The following is an 18,662-nucleotide window of genomic DNA, read 5'->3' as shown; positions in this document are numbered from 1 at the left end:
TTTTTTTTTTTTTTTTGAGAGGGAGTCTCACTCCGTCGCCAGGCTGGAGTGAAGTGGCTCAATCTTGGGTCACTGCAACCTCCACTTCCCGGGTTCAAGCAATTCTCCTGCCTCAGCTTCCTGAGTAGCTGGGACTACAGGTGCCTGCCACCATACCTGACTAATTTTTTGTATTTTTAGTAGAGATAGGGTTTCACCATGCTGGCCAGGCTGGTCTCAAACTCCTGACCTCAAGTGATCTGCCAGCCTTGGCCTCCCAAAGTGCTGGGATTATAGGCATGAGCCACCGCACCAGGCCAGTACCCACATTTTGGTCAAAGGAGAATAAAAAAGGAAGAGTTGGTAATACAGCAAGTATTAGGGAAAGGAGGGACAGAAACTAGAGAAATTTACACAGATCTCAGTACATACAGGAAAGTTGACACAGCGTCACTATAGTCCACTGATGGGTGGCGCTGGGAACTTGGGAGACACCAACACGTTGGAATCAGGGCTGTGGGACAGGTGACAGGGGCAGGTGGGGAGGACCGCTAATCCCTGATCACTCAGGCCCCATCCCCAATGCAAAATTGTAATGGAACCAACCAGCTCTGTTCAGTACTTCCCCCAGGAGTGAAAATCAGTCAGACTAGATGAAGAGATTAGACTGCTCACTGCACCAAGCCCATTAAGGCAGGAAAGTAGACTGTTATCTTAAAAAGCTTTTCCCCTCTCTACACAATAAGGGTTTTCTAGCTAATGACTTTCGGTGAAACAGAAAATCTGATCAATCAGAATGCCCCATTCCCCAGGTTTCTCATTTTGTTGCTTTTCACAAAGCCTTTGGGAACTTTTAAATGACCAACTTTGCAGGTATATATGCAGTTCTGGAAATCGTACTGAAAAGCATACTTACGGCCGGGTGCGGTGGCTCATGCCTGTAATCCCAGCACTTTGGAAGGCCGAGGTGGGTGGATCACTTGAGGCCAGGAGTTTGAGACCAGGCTGGCCAACATGGTGAAATTCTGTCCTACTAAAAATATAAAAATCAGCCCGGCCTGGTGGCAGGCACCTGTAGTCCCAGCTACTCGAGAGGAGGGGGTACGAGAATTGCTTGAACCCGGGAAGGCAGAGGTTTTAGTGAGCTGAGACTGCACCATTGTACTCCAGCCTGGGCAACAGAGTGAGACCCTGTCTCAAAAAAAAAGAAAAAGAAAAAAGGAAAAAAAAAGGCATACTTAACAGATGAAATCCATATGGTGTCTGGAATGTGCTTCAAAATAATGGAGGTGGGTGTGAGGTCTCAGAAGAAAACAAAATCGGCCCGGAGTTGATCATTGTTAAAGTAGATGGTGGGCATTCATTATGACGAAGGAGCTCATTATACTATTCTCCATTTCTGTGTGTACTGGAGATTTTCTGAACTAAAAAGGTAAAAAGTACAGCATTAAACTTCAGGATAAGTTCAATCACACCACTCTATACAAGTCTAATTTCAGATCTTTACCGAAAATAAAGGAAACCATGTTCTACAGAATCCAGTCCACATCAAGATGAAATGCTTTTCACGCCATTTAGAGATTAGTCTTACAGCTACAATTACTCAAGTTGAAGTTTTGAAATTACCTACACAGTCTTCAGCGTCAACGCCTACTGTCGCTCAACCCTGCCCCTCTGATCCCCTTTCTTCCCCTGCCCCACCAGTTTCCAGAGCTGTGGGCAGAGGCAGCTAGAGTGGGGTGAGCTTGGGGAGGGTTTGTCCCCTGGCTGTCTGGATATCTGCTTCCTGCCAGGTCTGTGCGAGGTACGGGGGCACCAGGCCCTGGTCCTGGTGAGCTCGGAATCTGGTGGGGAAGAGAAACTGAGTAATTTAACGTGATCGGTGTCCTGAGAGCCACTCTGAGACTCCATGTGTGCGTGCACCTGTGCGGCGGGGAGGGCATACGAAGGCTGATTTCTGAGGATTTGATGTTTAAAGAAAGACCTGAAGGAAAAGAGTAGAGATGGAGAAGGGCTTGGAGAGAGGAGACAGACCTTGGGAAAACTGTAAAGAGCAAAACCAAACCAAACCTGGTGTGTTCAGAAAACGAAAAAACAGCAAAGAAAGCAGGGGAAGGGCTTCCATGAGGGCCCAGGACTTTATCTGGAAAGCACTGGAAGGATTGAAGAGCGACCTGGCTAGACTTGGGGTTTTGAAAGCTCGTGCTGTGATGTGGAGGACAGACGAGGTCACTACTTGAGCTGCTTGGGCAATGGCGTGGCTTGGACGGGGGGGATGGCAGCGGGGACGGAGAAAAGCGGATGATGTATTTAGAAGAAACTGAGAAGAGAAACTTGGCAGGACTTGGTATTGGGAGGGGAGAGAAAGGACATCAGGGATAACTCTCTGGATTTGGGCTTGGTGAGTGGTGGATGGAGAGGCCACTTACAAGATGGAAAAGCCCTGTTAGGCTTCTCTGACCCATGTGGCCTTGCTACCTCAGATATGACTCTGGTTTATCTGTAAATGGAATTAACCACGCCACCACCTTGAGAACTGTGCAGAGCTGTACATGCCCCTGCAGCAGCCGCAAACGTTAAGCCTGAGCAGGGTCCAGTGCACATCAAGGAACGGGACTCCAGGGCACTGGCCTCGCTCCCTCCGGATCTTGCTCCTATCGCTGCTACTCCCTCCCCAACCCAAAAGAAAACTCAGCTTTCTCCTCCAATCACGTCTCTACCATCTTTTAGGATCCCAGGTAGGTATGGAGCTGTGCTCAAAACATTAACACAGACACTTGTTGCTGAGCTCAGTGGAAACCGAGTTCCTTCCAGCCCAAAGGAGTCTGTGAGGCGTTCACCTTTCTCTCGAGGACCCCCGGTTCTCAAGGCCCAGGCTTGCTTTGTGTCTCCTCAGGGGAGGCGTGGAGGTTTGATCAGACAAGAGCTTGTGTATCAACCCACTGCATTCTACATCGAGATCCAGATCTGGGCAGTCATCTCGTGAATCAACCCCACGGCTCCGTGCGGGGCTGGCTCTTCTTGCTGGGTCACCCTGTCCAGGCACAAGGGGCCAGATGGGTGGGTGTGGGCCCCAGGAAAATGGCAGAGAAAAGCTTCTACATGAAACAGAGATGAGCCAAACCTTCTCAGCACCTGAACAAAGGGACATTTCTACTGGTCAGTTTTCTAGTCTTTCCCATCTCTGGTATTGAGTCAATAATAAGCAGGAGAACCACAGTGCCTGGAGGCTCCCACTGTGACTGAGGATCTTGCAGAGCTGGGCCAGTGCTGGCTGTGCTGATGACTGCACTCTCTAAGCACAGAGCTCCACGGGCTACTGAACACGCAGACACACGTGATTTCACGTGAAACTGTCAAGTGTGCAGGCGTGGTGCTGTTTGCCCAAGTCCTGGATGAGGAAATGAGAGGTTTACAGGGGCACCAGTGAGCTCTGTCCACGTGGGTGCGGCCTGGAGCAGTGGCCTGCCTCACTAGCCCCTGCTGAGGAAACAGGCAGAACCTGCCACACTGGGCCTTTCTCATCAGCCTTTGCAGGGAGGCCTGTCTTTAGGAGCACTGACTTTCTGGATACACCTCCAGAATCGCCCTCCCACCCTGGGCCTCTTTCCCACCCGATGCCTCCATCCCAGGCTGATCACACCTCCCGAGATTAGAAGGAGCGAGCTGGCCTGTGCTCAGATCTCTTCATTTTCCCATCTCTCCCACTGCGCAACAGGATAGCATTTAAGGCCACACATCACAGGCTTTTCAAAAAAAATAAGGTTTCTTTATTGTCTTGGATGCAAATATAGTTTTAAAAATGCATTGTAGTGTTGAATACAGCTGGTGGAAACGTGCTTCTTGACGGCAGAGCATCAGAGGGGCGTACTCAGGGTGACGTGGGCCAGAGGGGTCCTCTGGCCAAACCAGACTCTTCTCTGGTTTGTTCTTCAAACCACGAGGTGGAACCGTCTCCTCAGAGGAGCCCTGCCACAATCACCAAAGCTCACACCAGAAAAAACCGCCATTTACACAACAAACTGAACCTAAAAAAGGAACAGAACATGGTGCTTCCGCTGTGAACAAAATCAGCAAGCGAACCCGCTTTCCTTTCCTGGGCTGTTCGAAAAAGATTCAGCTGGAGAAACGGGGGCACTGTGGGCGGCCCGTGGGGGGCGGTGTGGAGCTGTGGGGCCCGGGCTGAGCCCTTCCTGCCTTTTAACTGCAGGATGTAAACTCTATGGAAATGTACAGAATTTCAGTTTCTCCCAACCCTCCACAACCTCAACTCTTGAGACCACCAAATAACTGTTAGGAAACACAGAAGAGAGTCCTTCAAATGAGTTACACCCGGGTTCAGAGAGCAGAACCAACAGTGTGACTGGGGCATGGAGGTAAATTCTGACACATGATTGGAGGGGGATTTCACAAAAACAAAATTCCATGAAGTAAACACGGACACGCAAGCTTGTGCAAGTGCACACGCGCATGCGCTCTCTCTCTCTCTCTCTCTCACACACACACACACACACACGGATAATGATTTTCTAGAGCTGTGACCATAGGACCTTCTCTCTCTCTCTCTCTCACACACACACACACACACACACACACACACACACAGAGTCAACATTCAACGTGAAGAGTTCCCTTTTCTTTCTCGAAGGTTGATTTTTTGCAAGCCCTGACAAGCAAAGAGTCCCACGCGGTAGCCAGGGCGGGCCAAAACCTCAGAATGAAAAGCCTACAGCTGCTCTGTCCTCACCCACTCTGGAGGCCAGCCCTGGTACAGGCATGGGGGTGGGGGGTCCTAAAACACTTTGTCAGCGTTCCTGGAGCCCTGGTCAAGCTTCCCATGTGCCCCATGTATGTCCCTCACATCACAAAAACCTGTCCAGCTGCCCAAGGCCACGGAGTCCACTGAATGCCACAAACATGCTGCTGAGCCTCAAAGCTCTTCAACCTCCCACCTTGCTGTCCCCTCTCCCCTGACAGGTGTGCAGACAAGGTAAAATCCTGCAAAGCAGAGATGTCGAGGGCCCGGAGCCACACGCCACATCTCCGTACATCTGTGGCACCCTGGCCGGCCACCACTGCACACACTGCCTGCCTGGATCAGGCTGTCCAGCTCTCCTTTCCCTTCCCCAAGGAAATGCTGGGCCAAGCTGAGCTCCAAAACGGGTGGGTTCCTCTGGGGCCAGGGAGCAGGTGTCGAGGGAAAGGCCACTTTCCCATCAGAGGGAAAAGAGAGAGGCTCAACTCACACCCAGGGTGCCTGCTAGGAGGCCTCAGGCAGGCCAGGCAGGAGCCAGGCGACAAAGGAAAGGGACAGTTGAGGGCCAACAGGGGTGATGAGAGGGGCCCTCCAAGCCTTCCCACGTCAGAGCCAGGGTAAGGAAAGAGCTGGATTAAAGCAAAGTCCATCTGCCAGTGCAGAATCAGGCCCGCAGCACCCCAAATCCCCCCCACACAGGGGTCCACTGGCCCAGGACAGGCCCAGCTCCACTCCCACGAGTTCTGAGAGCATAATGTCCTGTCCAGCAGACAAGACCTCACCATCTTGAAAACTTGAACCTGCCACCTCAGGTTCACCCAGAGGCCAGCTAGGGCCTTGCAGGAAGGGGCCTTGCCAGTTCCCGGCTACAGCTCCCCTCTGAGAGAGACCCTTACCTGTACTCCAGCTGCCGGCGGGGCCGGTCACAGCTCCGCACAGAGATGAGGTGGGTGTGTGAGCCCCCCACCCCAGCAACAGAAAGAGGTGCCGCATGCCACTGTGCCACTTTATCTGGGCAGGGACTGGGGGTGTGATGCCCTCCAAGAATCCAAATTTACATCCCTCTTAGCCAGAGCAGGGAAACCTTAGGATTGACTTCTAGAAAAGGGAGTGTGGTCAGGGCCCATAGGCAGGAAATGGGAGGGCTGGCTGACCACTGACCCCACTCCCCTGGCCGACGGCTCCGGGACCATGTGCAGCACTGGGGGGCCTGCTGCTTTCCAGCCCCTTCCCCTCAACCAAACCCAATGTTGTCATCAGCACCAATGGCCAGCACTGCCGCTGCTTCCTGCAGTAAAATCCTCCAAAGTAGAGACGTCCTAAGAAGGTGGCCAGCCAGCCCACCCAGGGTGCCGGATGCTGTGTGGCCTGACGGCCAACTCCAAGAAAGGCCCTCAGTAGCGCCTGCCCTGCTCTGGGGTCTCCCACCCACCACAGAAGGCAGCAGTGCAGGGCAGGGGCTGACAGCACAGGGCGATTTCTCAGAAACCCGCCAGGGATTCCAGCAGGACTTTTGGTTTTTCTTTTTGGATTTTCTATTTTTTTCTTTCTTTTTTTTTTTTGAGATAGGGTTTCGCTCTGTCACCCAGGCTGGAGTGTAGTGGTGCAATCTCGGCTCACTGCAACCTCCGCCTCCCAGGTTCAAGCGATTCTCCTGACTCAGCCTCCCCAGTAGCTGGGATTACAGGCGTGCATCACCACACCCGGCTAATGTTTTGTATTTTTAGAAGAGACAGGGTTTCACCATGTTGGTCAGGCTGGTTGTGAACTCCGGACCGACCTCAGGTGATCCACCCACTTTGGCCTCCCAAAGGGCTCAGATTACAGGTGTGAGTCACCGCATTCGGCCTCTGTTTTCTTTTATTTAGAGGCAGGGTTTTACTCTGTCAGTCCAGGCTGGAGTACAGTGTGGCATGATCATAGCTCACTGCAACTTCTAGGCTCAAGTAATCCTCCAGCCTCAGCCCCAAGTAGCTGGGACCACAGGCACTCACTGCCACACCCACCCGGCTAATTTAAATTTTGTTTTGTAGAGACAGGATCTTGTTATGTTGCTAGGGTTGGTCTCCAACTCCTGAGCTCAAGTGATCCTCCAGCCTCAGCCTCCCAAAGTGCTGGGATCACAGGCAGGAGCCTCCGCGCCCAGCCAAGATTGATTTTCTTACTCTCCAAAGCGTCAGCATTTTGAAATTTCTTTTATGAAAGTGGGGGCAAGAATCAGGGTGAAAATGAGTGTAAACAAAGCCCACCCTGAGGTCAGCTCCCACTGGAGGCGGCCAGCAGAGTGGCCTCAGATGTCCCTGCACCTGGCCCAGGAGCCCAGGACAGAGGTCAAATCTAGGCCCCTTGGTCTGGCTGGATTCATCAGGCAAGATTTGAAAACAAGAAAACCTCTAGAACAAGAAACAATCATGTCTGCAGCAGAGATACGGCACTGTGGCCCTATGGCCATGGCAATCGTGAGCACCAAGAGAACGAGTTACAGAAATATCTCCAATGCAAAGACATGCATCTCCTGGACAGTGGACAGTTGCTGGGACACACACACACACACACACACACACACACACACACACACCCTTCAAGGCTCACACAACCTAACAGCCTTAAATACCTGAAGAAACAGAATCATGACATTAAGTCAGCAGAGGGAGAGGTAGGCCGAAGCAGCAGGAGGCCAATTTTATATCCCACAGAGTTTAAAAAGAATGAATCCCCAGCAAGGGGTGGAGAGAAAGCCACTGACTTAGGAGAGTTCTTGGCTCAGCCAACCACTGCGGTTAATCTACACGTTTTACAAAGGCACGGAAGTGGAGAGGGGCTGCACTCACGACCCTCCCCAGGGCCCACACAGCTGGACACGGTGGCCTCTTCCTTTTTCCCTTCTGGCCTTGGTGGAATTCCTACCACCGTGGCCTCTGCCTTTGGGACATTGCCTTCATGCTTATCCCCGGGTCAAGGATGGAGTCTGTTACCATTTCCCAGGGGAAATTCCAAGGACCAGCCCAGCCTCATCTTATGTTCACCCCAAAGGAAGGTGATCTGGAAAGCCTGTAAACACATGCTCTGAGTGGCTGAGTGGTGTCACCAAGCTGCTTTTGTGCAAGGCTGAAGCACAGATAAGGGGGCAGGCGGTTGGCCGGAGGCCTGAACTGGGGAGAGACCCCTGCAGGCCTGCAGGAGCCAGGGAGAACCTCCAACTGGATCTAAACTTTGGGGACAGCCCGGGGTGCCCCTCTTCACACGGCTCTCAGGCTCCCTCAAAGCCCTTCCCAGGCCCTGCAGGCAGAGAGGGAGGGTGAAGAGAGGCAGAGAGGGCAGAAGTCGCCTGAAAGCCTGGGCTCCGAACCCCTCAGCAGAGCTTTAAAGTGCGTTCTTTCCACGAAGAGGTACCCTCAGCCGGGCTTCCTGAGTGCTGGAGAGAGTGCCTGCCCCTGCAGCTCCCTGCAGAGGTAGCCGGAAAAGGGCAAGGACTGAGGCTGGGCCAACCTCCCGCTGCAGGCTCAAAATGGCTCCCAGCCCAGCCACGCCTCCACCCAGCCCTGATCTGGGTAGATTCTTTGCTGTCTGATCTGAGAGATGCCTAGAGACAGCTCTGAGGGCTGACCACCGCAGAGTGCTGCCCGCCAACACTGTTTCCTTCTCCAAACACAAGACAGGACAGACTTTTGAGTGTGGGGGCATCCTTGGTCTGAGAACTGTCCTGGTTTGGGGAACCCAGCTGAAAGACATCAGACAAGATGACAAGGCTGACAGCAAGACATGGAGTCTGATCTTTCGGACACTAGAACTTCAGGGTTCTAAGCTCCCACTGGTCACGCTTGACCTGTCAACAGCTGCAGCTGGAGACAAGTAGAGAAGAATGGCAGAAGGGTGAAGTGACATTCGAGAAAGTTCTAGGCTGAGTCCCTGTGGATCCTGCAACGTCAGGTGGAGCTAAAAGGGGACTGATGAAACACACCCAGCAGGGCCTCTCAGCCAGAGCAGCCACCGTGCATCACACACTTCCATTCTGGTCCTGTGTGTCCCACATCCACCGTTTCTGCACACATGTGTCCTGGAGGCTCTCTGAAGAAGGCACTTCCTCCTGGCAGCCTGCCATGCATAAGCCTGAATAGAAGCCCAAGTCCATCCACAAGGGCCAGGCATTGTCAAGAGTTGAGGGGAGAAAGAAAGATGCCTTCCGACTGCCCCACGGGCAGGCCAGAGAGTGGAGCAGGGCATCAGGCAGAGGCATGCATGTAGACAAGACGTGGCAGGAGGGACAAGGCTGGGCCTCAGGACAGGAGCAGGCCCTGTCACCCTCATCCCATCGCTTCTGCTCACTGGCGCCAGGCCTGGCAGGCCACCAGCAGGGCAGGACCAGCACGGCCAGCACTTCCCTTTTGTCTGGGCTGCCCCAAGGGCAGAAGAGGTTGGTGACTGAGGTCACTGAGTGAGAGAGTTCACAGCAAGGGGTTCCCGAAGGCGGGCTATTGCTGTCAGCAGGCCCCGAACCTGCTTCAGACCTGAGCATGGCCTCCCGACGCCACAGTGGGCCAGCAGAGTTGGAGAGCGGCCCCAAGGCTGAGCGTCAGGAAGGGCTGGGGGGGCGCAGCCCACTCTCCATGAGCAGGGAAGGGTCTCCTGGCATCTCATGCGGCTGCATGCCAGCTAAGCAGCTAGGACTCTCCCAATCTTTTGCCGATCCTGGTGACGGCCTTGGATGCCTGCTCCGGCAGCTGTGCCGGGTCTGTGAGGATGGAGGTGGAGGTGCTCAGCTGCCGCAGCGTGTTCAACACCACTGCAAGACAGAAAGGGTCAGACACGGGCAGTGACACAGAACCACTACACACCACACACCCGGTTTCGTACCTACAACCCATGTGGGAATGCTCAGACATGGGGCAAGTGGCAGCCGCTCTGGACTGCAGGGAGGAGTGCTGGGGGCCTACGCCAAGACTTGGGCACTCACCCCTCTGCCTCCAGAAGCCTCCCCAAATCCTAGCAGGAGCTGCCGTAGACGGAGCATCCTATGCTGTTCCTGGTGCCACGGGGCTGCCAGCTGTTCTGATATTAAGCTTCTATAACCTTAACATACAGGATCATCTTTGCTTGTTATTATAAGAATTACACAAGAAAACACACTTGAAGGCACCTGATACAGGGCCTGGCAAATAGTGGGCACTCGATCCATGCAAGCTGGGTCTGAGCAGGCTGGGAGACATGGGAGGGCAGGAGCCTCCAGCCCCCACTGGACGCTCCTGACTGAGGGCCTCCTGGACAGCATTGTGCCCCTGCCCCGGCCCCACCTGGTTGCCTGCAACGGAGTCTGGCAAACACTGTCCTCAGCCTGGGGCTGTCCTCCCTCCAGGACTAGCATGAAGCCCCTCACCCTGGCACTGCCCCACTCACTTGGCCTGAGGATGGGCAGGGAGCAGTGCTGGTCCAGCCAGGACAGCGCCGTCCGGTGCAGCTCCTCCAGGCTGCTGGTGGACACCATGCCCTTGAATGACTCAAACAGCGGCTTGATAATTATGCTGAACTGCAGTGTGTGGTTAAAGAAAAGGCAGGCACAGAGAAGGGCTGGGGACTGCAGACCTGAAGGTGGCCGGGCTGGCCTACTCCTTTCCCCCGGGGCTGGAAAGCATCTGCCCACAGAGAATGGATCACTGGGGAAAAGGGGGAGCGATCTCTAGGCAAGGTATGTCTTCCACTTCACGAAAACACTCTGCTCTAACTGTATCTGGACAACAGGGCCGAACACCAAGCGGGCAGGGGGCAGGGACACAGAAGGTCTCTAGTCTGGAACAGGTCCTAGCACAACCATGTGATCAAAATCATTCTTACATACAGTGGCAGGAACATCAGAAGCACAGAACAGGTGGAAAGGCAGAAGCCAACCGGGCACGGTGGCTCACGCCTGTAATCCCAGCACTTTGGGAGGCTGAAGTGGGTGGATCACTTGAGGTCAGGAGTTTGAGACCAGCCCGGCCAACTTGGTGAAACCCTGTCTCTACTAATAATACAAAAATTAGCCGGGCATGGTGGTGGGTGCCTATAATCCCAGCTACTTGGGAGGCTGAGGCAGGAGAATCACTTGAACCCAGGAAGCGGAGGTTGCAGTGAGCCGAGCTTGTGCCACTGCACCCCAGCCTGGGCGACAAAGCAAGACTCTGTTCTCAAAAATAATAATAAATAAAGGCAGGAGCCATCTGCCTGAAAGTGGTGTTTGCCTTCTGTGTTAAATGCAAAAATGCATGCCAGTCTCCTAGACCATCTTAGTGAAGGCCTGAGGCATGTTTCCTCTTGGACTTTGATCAGGACGACGCCCACAGTTCCCCCACCCCAGTCTGATGATGGGGAGTGTGCCATTTCATCAAAGAGGCTCCAATTCATTCCAGATGCCACCCAGCTCTATTAATGACAGGGATCAGGACTAGGGCAGGCAGTAAAACAGCAACACAGGGAATCAGAGCTGGAGGCTGTCACCTGTTCATTTAAAAACTGCCTCTTATGGCCGGGCATGGTGGCTCACACCTGTAATCCCAGCACTTTGGGAGGCCAAGACCGGGGGGATCACCTGAGGTCAGGAGTTCGAGGCCAGCCTGGCCAAAATGGTGAAACCCCATCTCCATTAAAAATACAAAAATTAGCCGGTCATAGTAGCGTGAGCCTGTAGTTCCAGCTACTCAGGATGCTGAGGCAGGAGGATCACTTGAGTCTGGGAAGGTGAAGGCTGCAGTGAGCTGTAACTGCACCACTACACTCCAGCTTGGGTGACAGAGTGAGACCCTGTCTCAGGGGAAAAAAAGATACAAACAAAAATACCTGCCGCTTCCCGCACACACAGGTGCTGTGCCTGCCCTGCCTGACAGCTGCAACTGGGATTCTCTCCTCCCGCACGACCGTCACCTCTGACTGTCAGACCCAAGCCTCAATGCCACGGCCAACCCAACACATGTGCTGACTGTTTACTCAGAGGCAGAGCAGTGGCAGGGTGGGGAGTGACCAGGCAGGAACCACTCCCCATAAGAGCCATGCTGCCACCTGGAAGGCCAAGTGCAGGGTGGCCTTGGCCCAAGAGCCCCCAGAGGTGGACAGAGGTGGACATGCTCCGTCAGGCTTCAGACTGGGCTCTGCCACTCGGTGGAGGGAGTCCTGGTTTCCGCCTGTCACAGCAGGGGTGGCACTCACCCTCCCTGTGGCTTCAAGGACCAAGCTGGCTGCCAGGCTTTGTGGGACCACTCTTCCTTCCCCTGCACCTTCTGCAAGTGGCTTTAGCATTGTCCTGATTTCTTAAGGACCTAGAGAGCGAAGCCCACCGTTCTGCCTCCTTAGCCCTTCCTGCAAAGCACCCTGAAGCCCCATCAGCAGCTCCAGCCCACACAGTAGGCCAGGCCGGACCACTCTCTCCCGAGATAGACACTAGCACTGCCTGTCGTGAGGAGCTCGCTGACAGGCATTTAAAGAGTCTTTCTAAAGTAACTACAGTGCCAAGGTCTGTGGCTTCAGTGCATTGGCTGAGGGCGGGGAAGAGCAAAAAGAAAACCCAAAGATACAATCCAGAACTTCCAATTCTGCAAGGTCCGGCTTTTCACGTATTCGTCAAACATGTCTCTCATGTGATCAAACTGGCGCCGGGTGACGGGGACTCCCGTGGCAGGGAGCAGCTGCTGGCAGGAGCTGAAATGACAGGAGCCGTGGGAGCTGTGGAGCAGCCAGTGGCCAATAAGGACCTTGGGACACAAGATGGACAGGGCTGGCCCAGTGCTGTGCTACAGCCAGGCACAGAGAAGAGAGGTCTGTGGTAGGAGGGTGACAAAGAGCAGAACTACTGCAGCAAAGAGACATCGACCAGTGACGAGGCCACAGGGTCCCACCACCTCTGAGGCAGGCCCTGCGTAGGGTTGGGGTGCCTGGTTGGAGCCCCAAGGCCCAGAAGCTCACATGATGGTGGCATTGAGCTCCTCGATCTCCTCCCGAAGCCGCCGGGCCTCTTCCTGCATCTGGCCCCTCTCCTGCTGCAGCTTGGTGATGTACTCCACGGTCTTCTGCAGTGTGATGGCGTGACTGGTCTGCAGAAGGGGCAGGTGGCTGGAGGCGGCACCCACAGCCAGCAGGCCTGCCACCAGCAATGACCACGCAGGGAGCACGTCTTGCCAGCTCCCCTGCCCTGCCATGGCCCACACTCTTGGCAACTCACCAGCTTGGAATTGTTGGAGATGAGGCTGTTGAGCATGTCGAAGCACATCTTGATGTTGAAGCGCCTTTTCTGCTCAGCTGAGATGTGCTTCATCTGCCGGTTCTGCTGGAGAACCCGCTGGTCACTGAGACAGGCACATTGCAGGCACACTGCCCACCCCTCCTCACTCCCTACGCTGATGCTGGGTGCCCAAGGGCCAGGGCTAGAGAGCTACGTGGGAGGAGGGCATGACAAGAAGCTGAAGGCTCCAATGAGGAGCCGCGGGGACAAGACGGGGAACCATAGAAAACCTGCTCTGCAGAACGGAGCACAGCCAGGGCTGGGAACCGCGGGGCTGCACGGGTGCATCCCAGATGCTGCAAGCCCTGCCTTCCCCACCCAGCCCAGCCTTGGTGGTGGCCACACCCTTCCTGCAACTGATGCGGTACCTGCCACACTACGTGGACTCAGCATTGGTTCCTGGGCTTGGGGCCCACTCAGAAGCCTCCAGCGGGCTCACCGTCCCCACAGGGCTGGTTTGTGGGATGGGGCAAGGAGAAGCCCATTTCTGATCCACCCCTGCCTGGGCAGCTCTGGCTGGGTCTGAGGTCTCCCTTCCAGACAGACACAGCTCCTTGATGTCCTTCTGCACTCCTCTCCCCTCCTCCCAAGGGAACCAAGACCCAAGAGAGACATGTAGTACCTTTAGTGCAGCCACATTTTTGGGGTCGGATTTCCCTGAGCAGTTGTTCTGGGGAGACTGAGGACTGGGGCTCTGCTCCGATGCACATGGAGAGGCCTGCCCTGAGTTTGGGCAGTCCCGACCTGGTAAGGACAGACTCCTCTGAGGGACGGGGGACGGAGCCCTGGCCCCTCAAAGCCACCAGGAGGCAGCCCGGGGTCTCTGCAGGGTTATGAGGTGCTCGCTGCTACCCATGTGCTGCACTTGGTTCTTTAAACTGCACACACATGCTTCCTTAGATTTTTCTTATTCACTCCCCAGAAATTTTAAATTCATAACAACAACAAAAACACCCTTAACCCACACAGAACACGATGGAGCCACCCTGTGTGACGTGTTCCAGTCACTGGTGTCACTTTAGGAGATATTTCGCAGGTGGGCTCCTTATTATTATTATATTTTTAAATTAAAAAACATTTTTTATAGAGCCAAGGTCTCACTATATTGTCCAGGCCGGTCTCAATCTCCTGGGCTCAAGCGATCCACCTGCCTCAGCCTCCCAAAGTGCTGGGATTAGAGGAGTGAGCGACCGCGCTTGGCCCCAGGTGGACTCGGCCTTCTTGGCCCATCCCGCTTTACTGTAACAAATGCCTCAGCTTCCTTTCCTCTCTGTTGGATTATTTTCCCCAAACTCCCCGTGAAGCTGTACAGCAGGCTCTAAGTTCTGTGTTCTGAGACTCCGGAGACCAAGGCAATGGTTGGCCCTAACCTCTCCCTCGATTATTTGAGGGGCCTGACTCCCAACTCTCCTGTGTTTCTGTCTTTCCAGACTGAAGAGTCCTTATTCTCCAAAGCCTGTCCTTGGAAAAGGCCCCTGCTGGCCGAGCCCGCTAAGTCAGAGACCCTCCCTCATTCGTGTCTTCCTGAGGAGGGAGACAACTCTTCGCTCACAGAGTTCCAGGAGCAGCTACACCATGCTTTTGTTTGTTTAAAATGGAGTCTCGCTCTGCCGTCCAGGCTGGAGTGCAGTGACTCCATCTCAGCTCACTTCAACCGCCACCTCCTGGGTTCAAGTGATTCTCCCATCTCTGTCTCCTGAGTAGCTGGGACTACAGGTGCATGCCACTACGCCCTGTTGTTGTTGTTATTATTATTATTATTATTAGGTAGGGACAAAAAAAAATTTATTTTTATTTTTCGCCATGTTGGTCGGGCTGGTCTTGAACTCCTGACCTCAAGTGATCCACTTGCCTTAGCCTCCCAAAGTGTTGGGCGTACAGGCATGAGCTACTGCACCCGGCCTACACCATGCTTTTATTTAAGAAAAGAGGCCATTTCCATTTCCCTTCCTGGCACGGCAGGCATTTGAGGGAAGAGGCCCCATCTGCTTACACCCTCTACCAGCAGCACAGCCTCGGGCAAACCATTCGTCCCTGACCTGGCCTGCTGGCTCCTCAGATGTCCCTGGGCAAAATCAGTCCTGCTCTGACTGTCTCACCCCTGGATGGCCCAAGAGTGGGCATGGGGCACAGACCTGTAGTGCTGAGACCTGCTGGGGAAGGCCATGTTGGTGCCCAGATGAGGCTGGGTGGCTTCTGTGGCCACAGCAACCCCAGGCTGAAGTTCCCAGAGACAGGAACCCCAGGGCTCCTCAATCCCTTCTCTGGGTGAGAACAGCAGCTCAGTGCCAGGCCTTCGCGGGCAGTCAGCTGGGACTCCCTGAGCACACTGGTCACCTACACGGCCACGTGCCCACTACTTTTTGCCCTGCCAGTGCCACCACAGGTCATCCTGCCACCCACAGAGCATGTTCCCAGACTGTGTTATTGGCAGGCTTACAAGATCTCACTGTGTGTTCTAAGCCCAGGTTCCGTCCTGAGGACCCAGCAAGCGCCCCCCATGATCCACAGCAGGCCCAGTTACTTCCCTTGTGATGTCCCAACCATCCTGCTGAGTGAACACTCACTGGGCCCTGTGACAGTGACCTGGGGGCTGCCCCCATGCAGCTGGACCTGCTCGCCCTTCCCCAGGGGGTCTTGCGCTGTGCTCGGGAAGAGACGGGAGATGGGGGCAGGCGGGCTGTTCGTGCCATGGCCGAGATCTGTCACCAGGATGCTGCTGTGGAACTCCGGGACCCCAGGAGCCTGCAGTGACATGGGAGAGAGGTCACCCCCAACCGCTGATGCACAGCAGGGCGGCACACCCATCGTCTCAGGTGAGGGCTGCCCAAGAACAGGGTGCTCCGGGTGAGAAGGACACTGCGGGTCTGTCCAGGGCCCTCCTCACCCTGGCGATGGCAGCAGGTGCGATGACCACGTTGGACTGGGACACCGTGGAGGCCAATATCCCTTCTCTCTTCAGAGGCCCTGACGTCATGATCACTGCTTGTGGTTGGCCTGAAAAGGCAGCTGCCAGGACAAGGAGGAGGTTCAGGTGCAGCCCTGGGCCACAGGGCTTGGCCCACCCTGCAGAGGCTGCCTCTCTGCCAGTGAGACAGCTTGTTTCCAACTGCAGGGGACAGGAAGACGAAGGCACCAAGGCACCTAAAACTTTGTGTGACTTCTTGAAGGAGATATGTTATAGAACCAGTAAAGAGATAGCCAGGACCATGTGTTTTCACATTGTAGGTTGTGACTAACTTTAAAAAAAGATAGAGAGGCTGGGTGCTGTGGCTCACACCTGTAATCCCAGCACTTTGGGAGGCCGAGGTGGGTGGATCACCTGAGGTCAGGAGTTTGAGATCAGCCTGGCCAACATGGTAAAATCCCGTCTCTACTAAAAATACAAAAGTAGCCAGGTGTGGTGGCACACGCCTGTAATCCCAGCTACTCAGGAGGCTGAGACAGGAAAATCACTTGAACCCGGGAGGCGGAGGCTGCAGTGAGCCAAGATTGCGCCATTGCACTCCAGTCGTGGCGACAACAGTGAAACTCCATCTCAAAAAAAAAAAAGAAAAAAAAAGAGAATAGAGACTGGGTGCGGTGGCTCATACCTGTAATCCTAGCACTTTGGGAGGCCGAGGTGGGCAGATCACCTGAGATCAGGAGTTCGAGACCAGTCTGGCCAACATGATGAAACCTCATCTCTACTAAAAATAAAAAAAATGGACTGGGCGTGGTAGCTCATGCCTGTAATCCCAGCACTTTGGGAGGCTGAGGAGGGTGAATCACAAGGTCAGGAGTTCAAGACCAGCCTGGCCAACATGGTGATGCCCTGTCTCTACTAAAAATACAAAAAATTAGCTGGATGTAGTGATGGGTGCCTATAATCCCAGCTACTCAAGAGGCTGAGGCAGTAGAATCGCTTGAACCCGGTTGCAGTGAGCCGAGATTACACCACTGCACTAGAGCTGGGCGACAGAGTGAGACTCTGTCTCAAAAAACAAACAAACAAACAAACAAAAATTAGCCGAGTATGGTGGTACACACCTGTAATACCAGCTACTCGGGAGGCTGAGGCAGGAGAATCGCTTGAACCCAGGACGCGGAGGTTGCAGTGAGCCAAGATTATGCCACTGCACTCCAGCCTGGGTGACAGAGCAAGACTCTGTCTCAAAAAAAAACAAACAAAAAAACCAAAAAAAGATAGAGCATAGAAAATGGACTAGATCATGGACATGTATTATTTAATGCCACTTTTGTTTCATTTAAGTGGTTGTGTGTGCATGTGCGCACATGTGCACACCAGGGTGGGGGTGGTGGTCACAAGTTTGAAAGCCTTTGGGATGGGAAAACATCCCTCTGCTCTGGGTCAGGGGGAGCCCCACACCGAGTTCCCCCACCTGGCTCACCTGGGGTGATGCAGGTGTTCTTCAACACCAAGGACACGGGCTCTGGTTTGGGAGCAGGCACTATTTTGTGGGGCTGCTTAGGCCTGCCCCCAGTCAAGGATACAGGTTTGGGGTGCACAAAAGTTAACCGTGGCTGGGGAGGCCGGGGGACAGGAGACAGTGCCAGTCCACAGGGGGCTGCTGATGGGGCAGGGTGATGGGTGGTGATCACAAGGCCCTGACTCTGGCTGAAGGTGGTGGCAGAGGCGTCATGGGTGAGGGTGGCGGAGGCCGTGTGGGTGATGACAGACGGCACTTTGCTCACTCCAGCAAACTTCTGTGGCTGGTGGAAGGTGGGTGGAGCTGGGGGGTTCAGGGCAGTGGCAGGAGGAGGAACTAACGGTAACACGGGGGAGACAGGTGGTGGAGCGGGGCTGGGAGACAGCAGGGGCATGGTGAAGACGGGGAGGAAGGGCTGTGGGACACTCAGTGGTGGCTCTGAGGGACCGAAGTCCGTGGGCTGGATAAACGGGTCCTCAGCCCGGGAGGTGTGTTCACAGCTCTGCCCGTCCACGTGAGCCAGGGGCGGGGCGGTGGGGGGCACGATGAGGCTGTCAGGCAGGCTCACAGTGGGGAGGGCGGTGGTCTGCAGGACGCTCTCCTGAAAAAGGAAAAGAGGAGCCAGGAAGCAACACTGGGGTCATACAATTCCTTTCTAGCGCTGCACACTGCCAAGTCCAACTACACAGGCCAGGCGCTAGGACAGAGGCACAAAGGCCATGTCTCCATGCCCATGGCTGCTGATCTGGGGACAGGGATTTGTGTTTCCCTGCGTGTCTGCGGGGGTCTTGTTTCCATTAAAAACTAAGTAACTCAGAGCTCAGATAAGGCAACGGCCCTCACACAGCTGGCTAGCAGCCTGGGAATATCTTGTTTCTGGAGTCCAGCAGAGTCTCCCAAAGTCTCTGCCATCTTCTGTTACTGAGAAGAGGTAGCCTGGACTGCAGCTGCTCAGGGCTCCCCGAAGACAATCTCACGTGTCAACTGGTCATCAGGCCACCTCTTCCTAAATAAGAAAAGCTACGAGGAATGGTTCAGATCCCAGTCTCTGCAGTAGAAATTCTTCCTGGAGCCTGTTTGAAGATGATGCCAGCTTACCAGTATCTAACTGGTCATGGGCATAAGCATGAGGGCTCCATAAGGACAAAGAATGGTACCTCGCTCAGCTCTGTAGCCCAAGCACTTGTAAGCAACTTTTTGGATTGCTTAGTAAAACGTGAAAGAAATATACAGAAGATATTTTTATTAGTAA

The 18,662-nt window shown here is 54.3% G+C and overlaps 1 protein-coding gene across 1 annotated transcript in view; it reads right to left on the bottom strand.

The window, feature by feature from the left end:
• Positions 1 to 7,393: 7,393 nt before the first annotated feature.
• MLXIP (MLX interacting protein) overlaps positions 7,394 to 18,662 on the bottom strand; it is an 83,542-nt gene continuing 72,273 nt past the window's right edge. The window contains exons 9-17 of the mRNA XM_011964487.1: positions 17,372 to 18,011; positions 15,868 to 15,989; positions 15,548 to 15,725; positions 13,603 to 13,724; positions 12,921 to 13,025; positions 12,665 to 12,792; positions 12,277 to 12,400; positions 10,130 to 10,259; positions 7,394 to 9,518 (exon numbers count right to left, since the gene is read on the bottom strand). Of these exons, the coding sequence (XP_011819877.1) occupies positions 9,397 to 9,518; positions 10,130 to 10,259; positions 12,277 to 12,400; positions 12,665 to 12,792; positions 12,921 to 13,025; positions 13,603 to 13,724; positions 15,548 to 15,725; positions 15,868 to 15,989; positions 17,372 to 18,011 (1,671 nt within the window). The 3' untranslated portion in view covers positions 7,394 to 9,396. The remainder of the gene's footprint in view (positions 9,519 to 10,129; positions 10,260 to 12,276; positions 12,401 to 12,664; positions 12,793 to 12,920; positions 13,026 to 13,602; positions 13,725 to 15,547; positions 15,726 to 15,867; positions 15,990 to 17,371; positions 18,012 to 18,662) is intronic.

Source organism: Mandrillus leucophaeus, unplaced genomic scaffold (assembly GCF_000951045.1).
Source record: "Mandrillus leucophaeus isolate KB7577 unplaced genomic scaffold, Mleu.le_1.0 Scaffold7, whole genome shotgun sequence".
Lineage (NCBI taxonomy): Eukaryota > Metazoa > Chordata > Mammalia > Primates > Cercopithecidae > Mandrillus > Mandrillus leucophaeus.
This window is presented reverse-complemented; position numbering and strand designations above follow the sequence as displayed.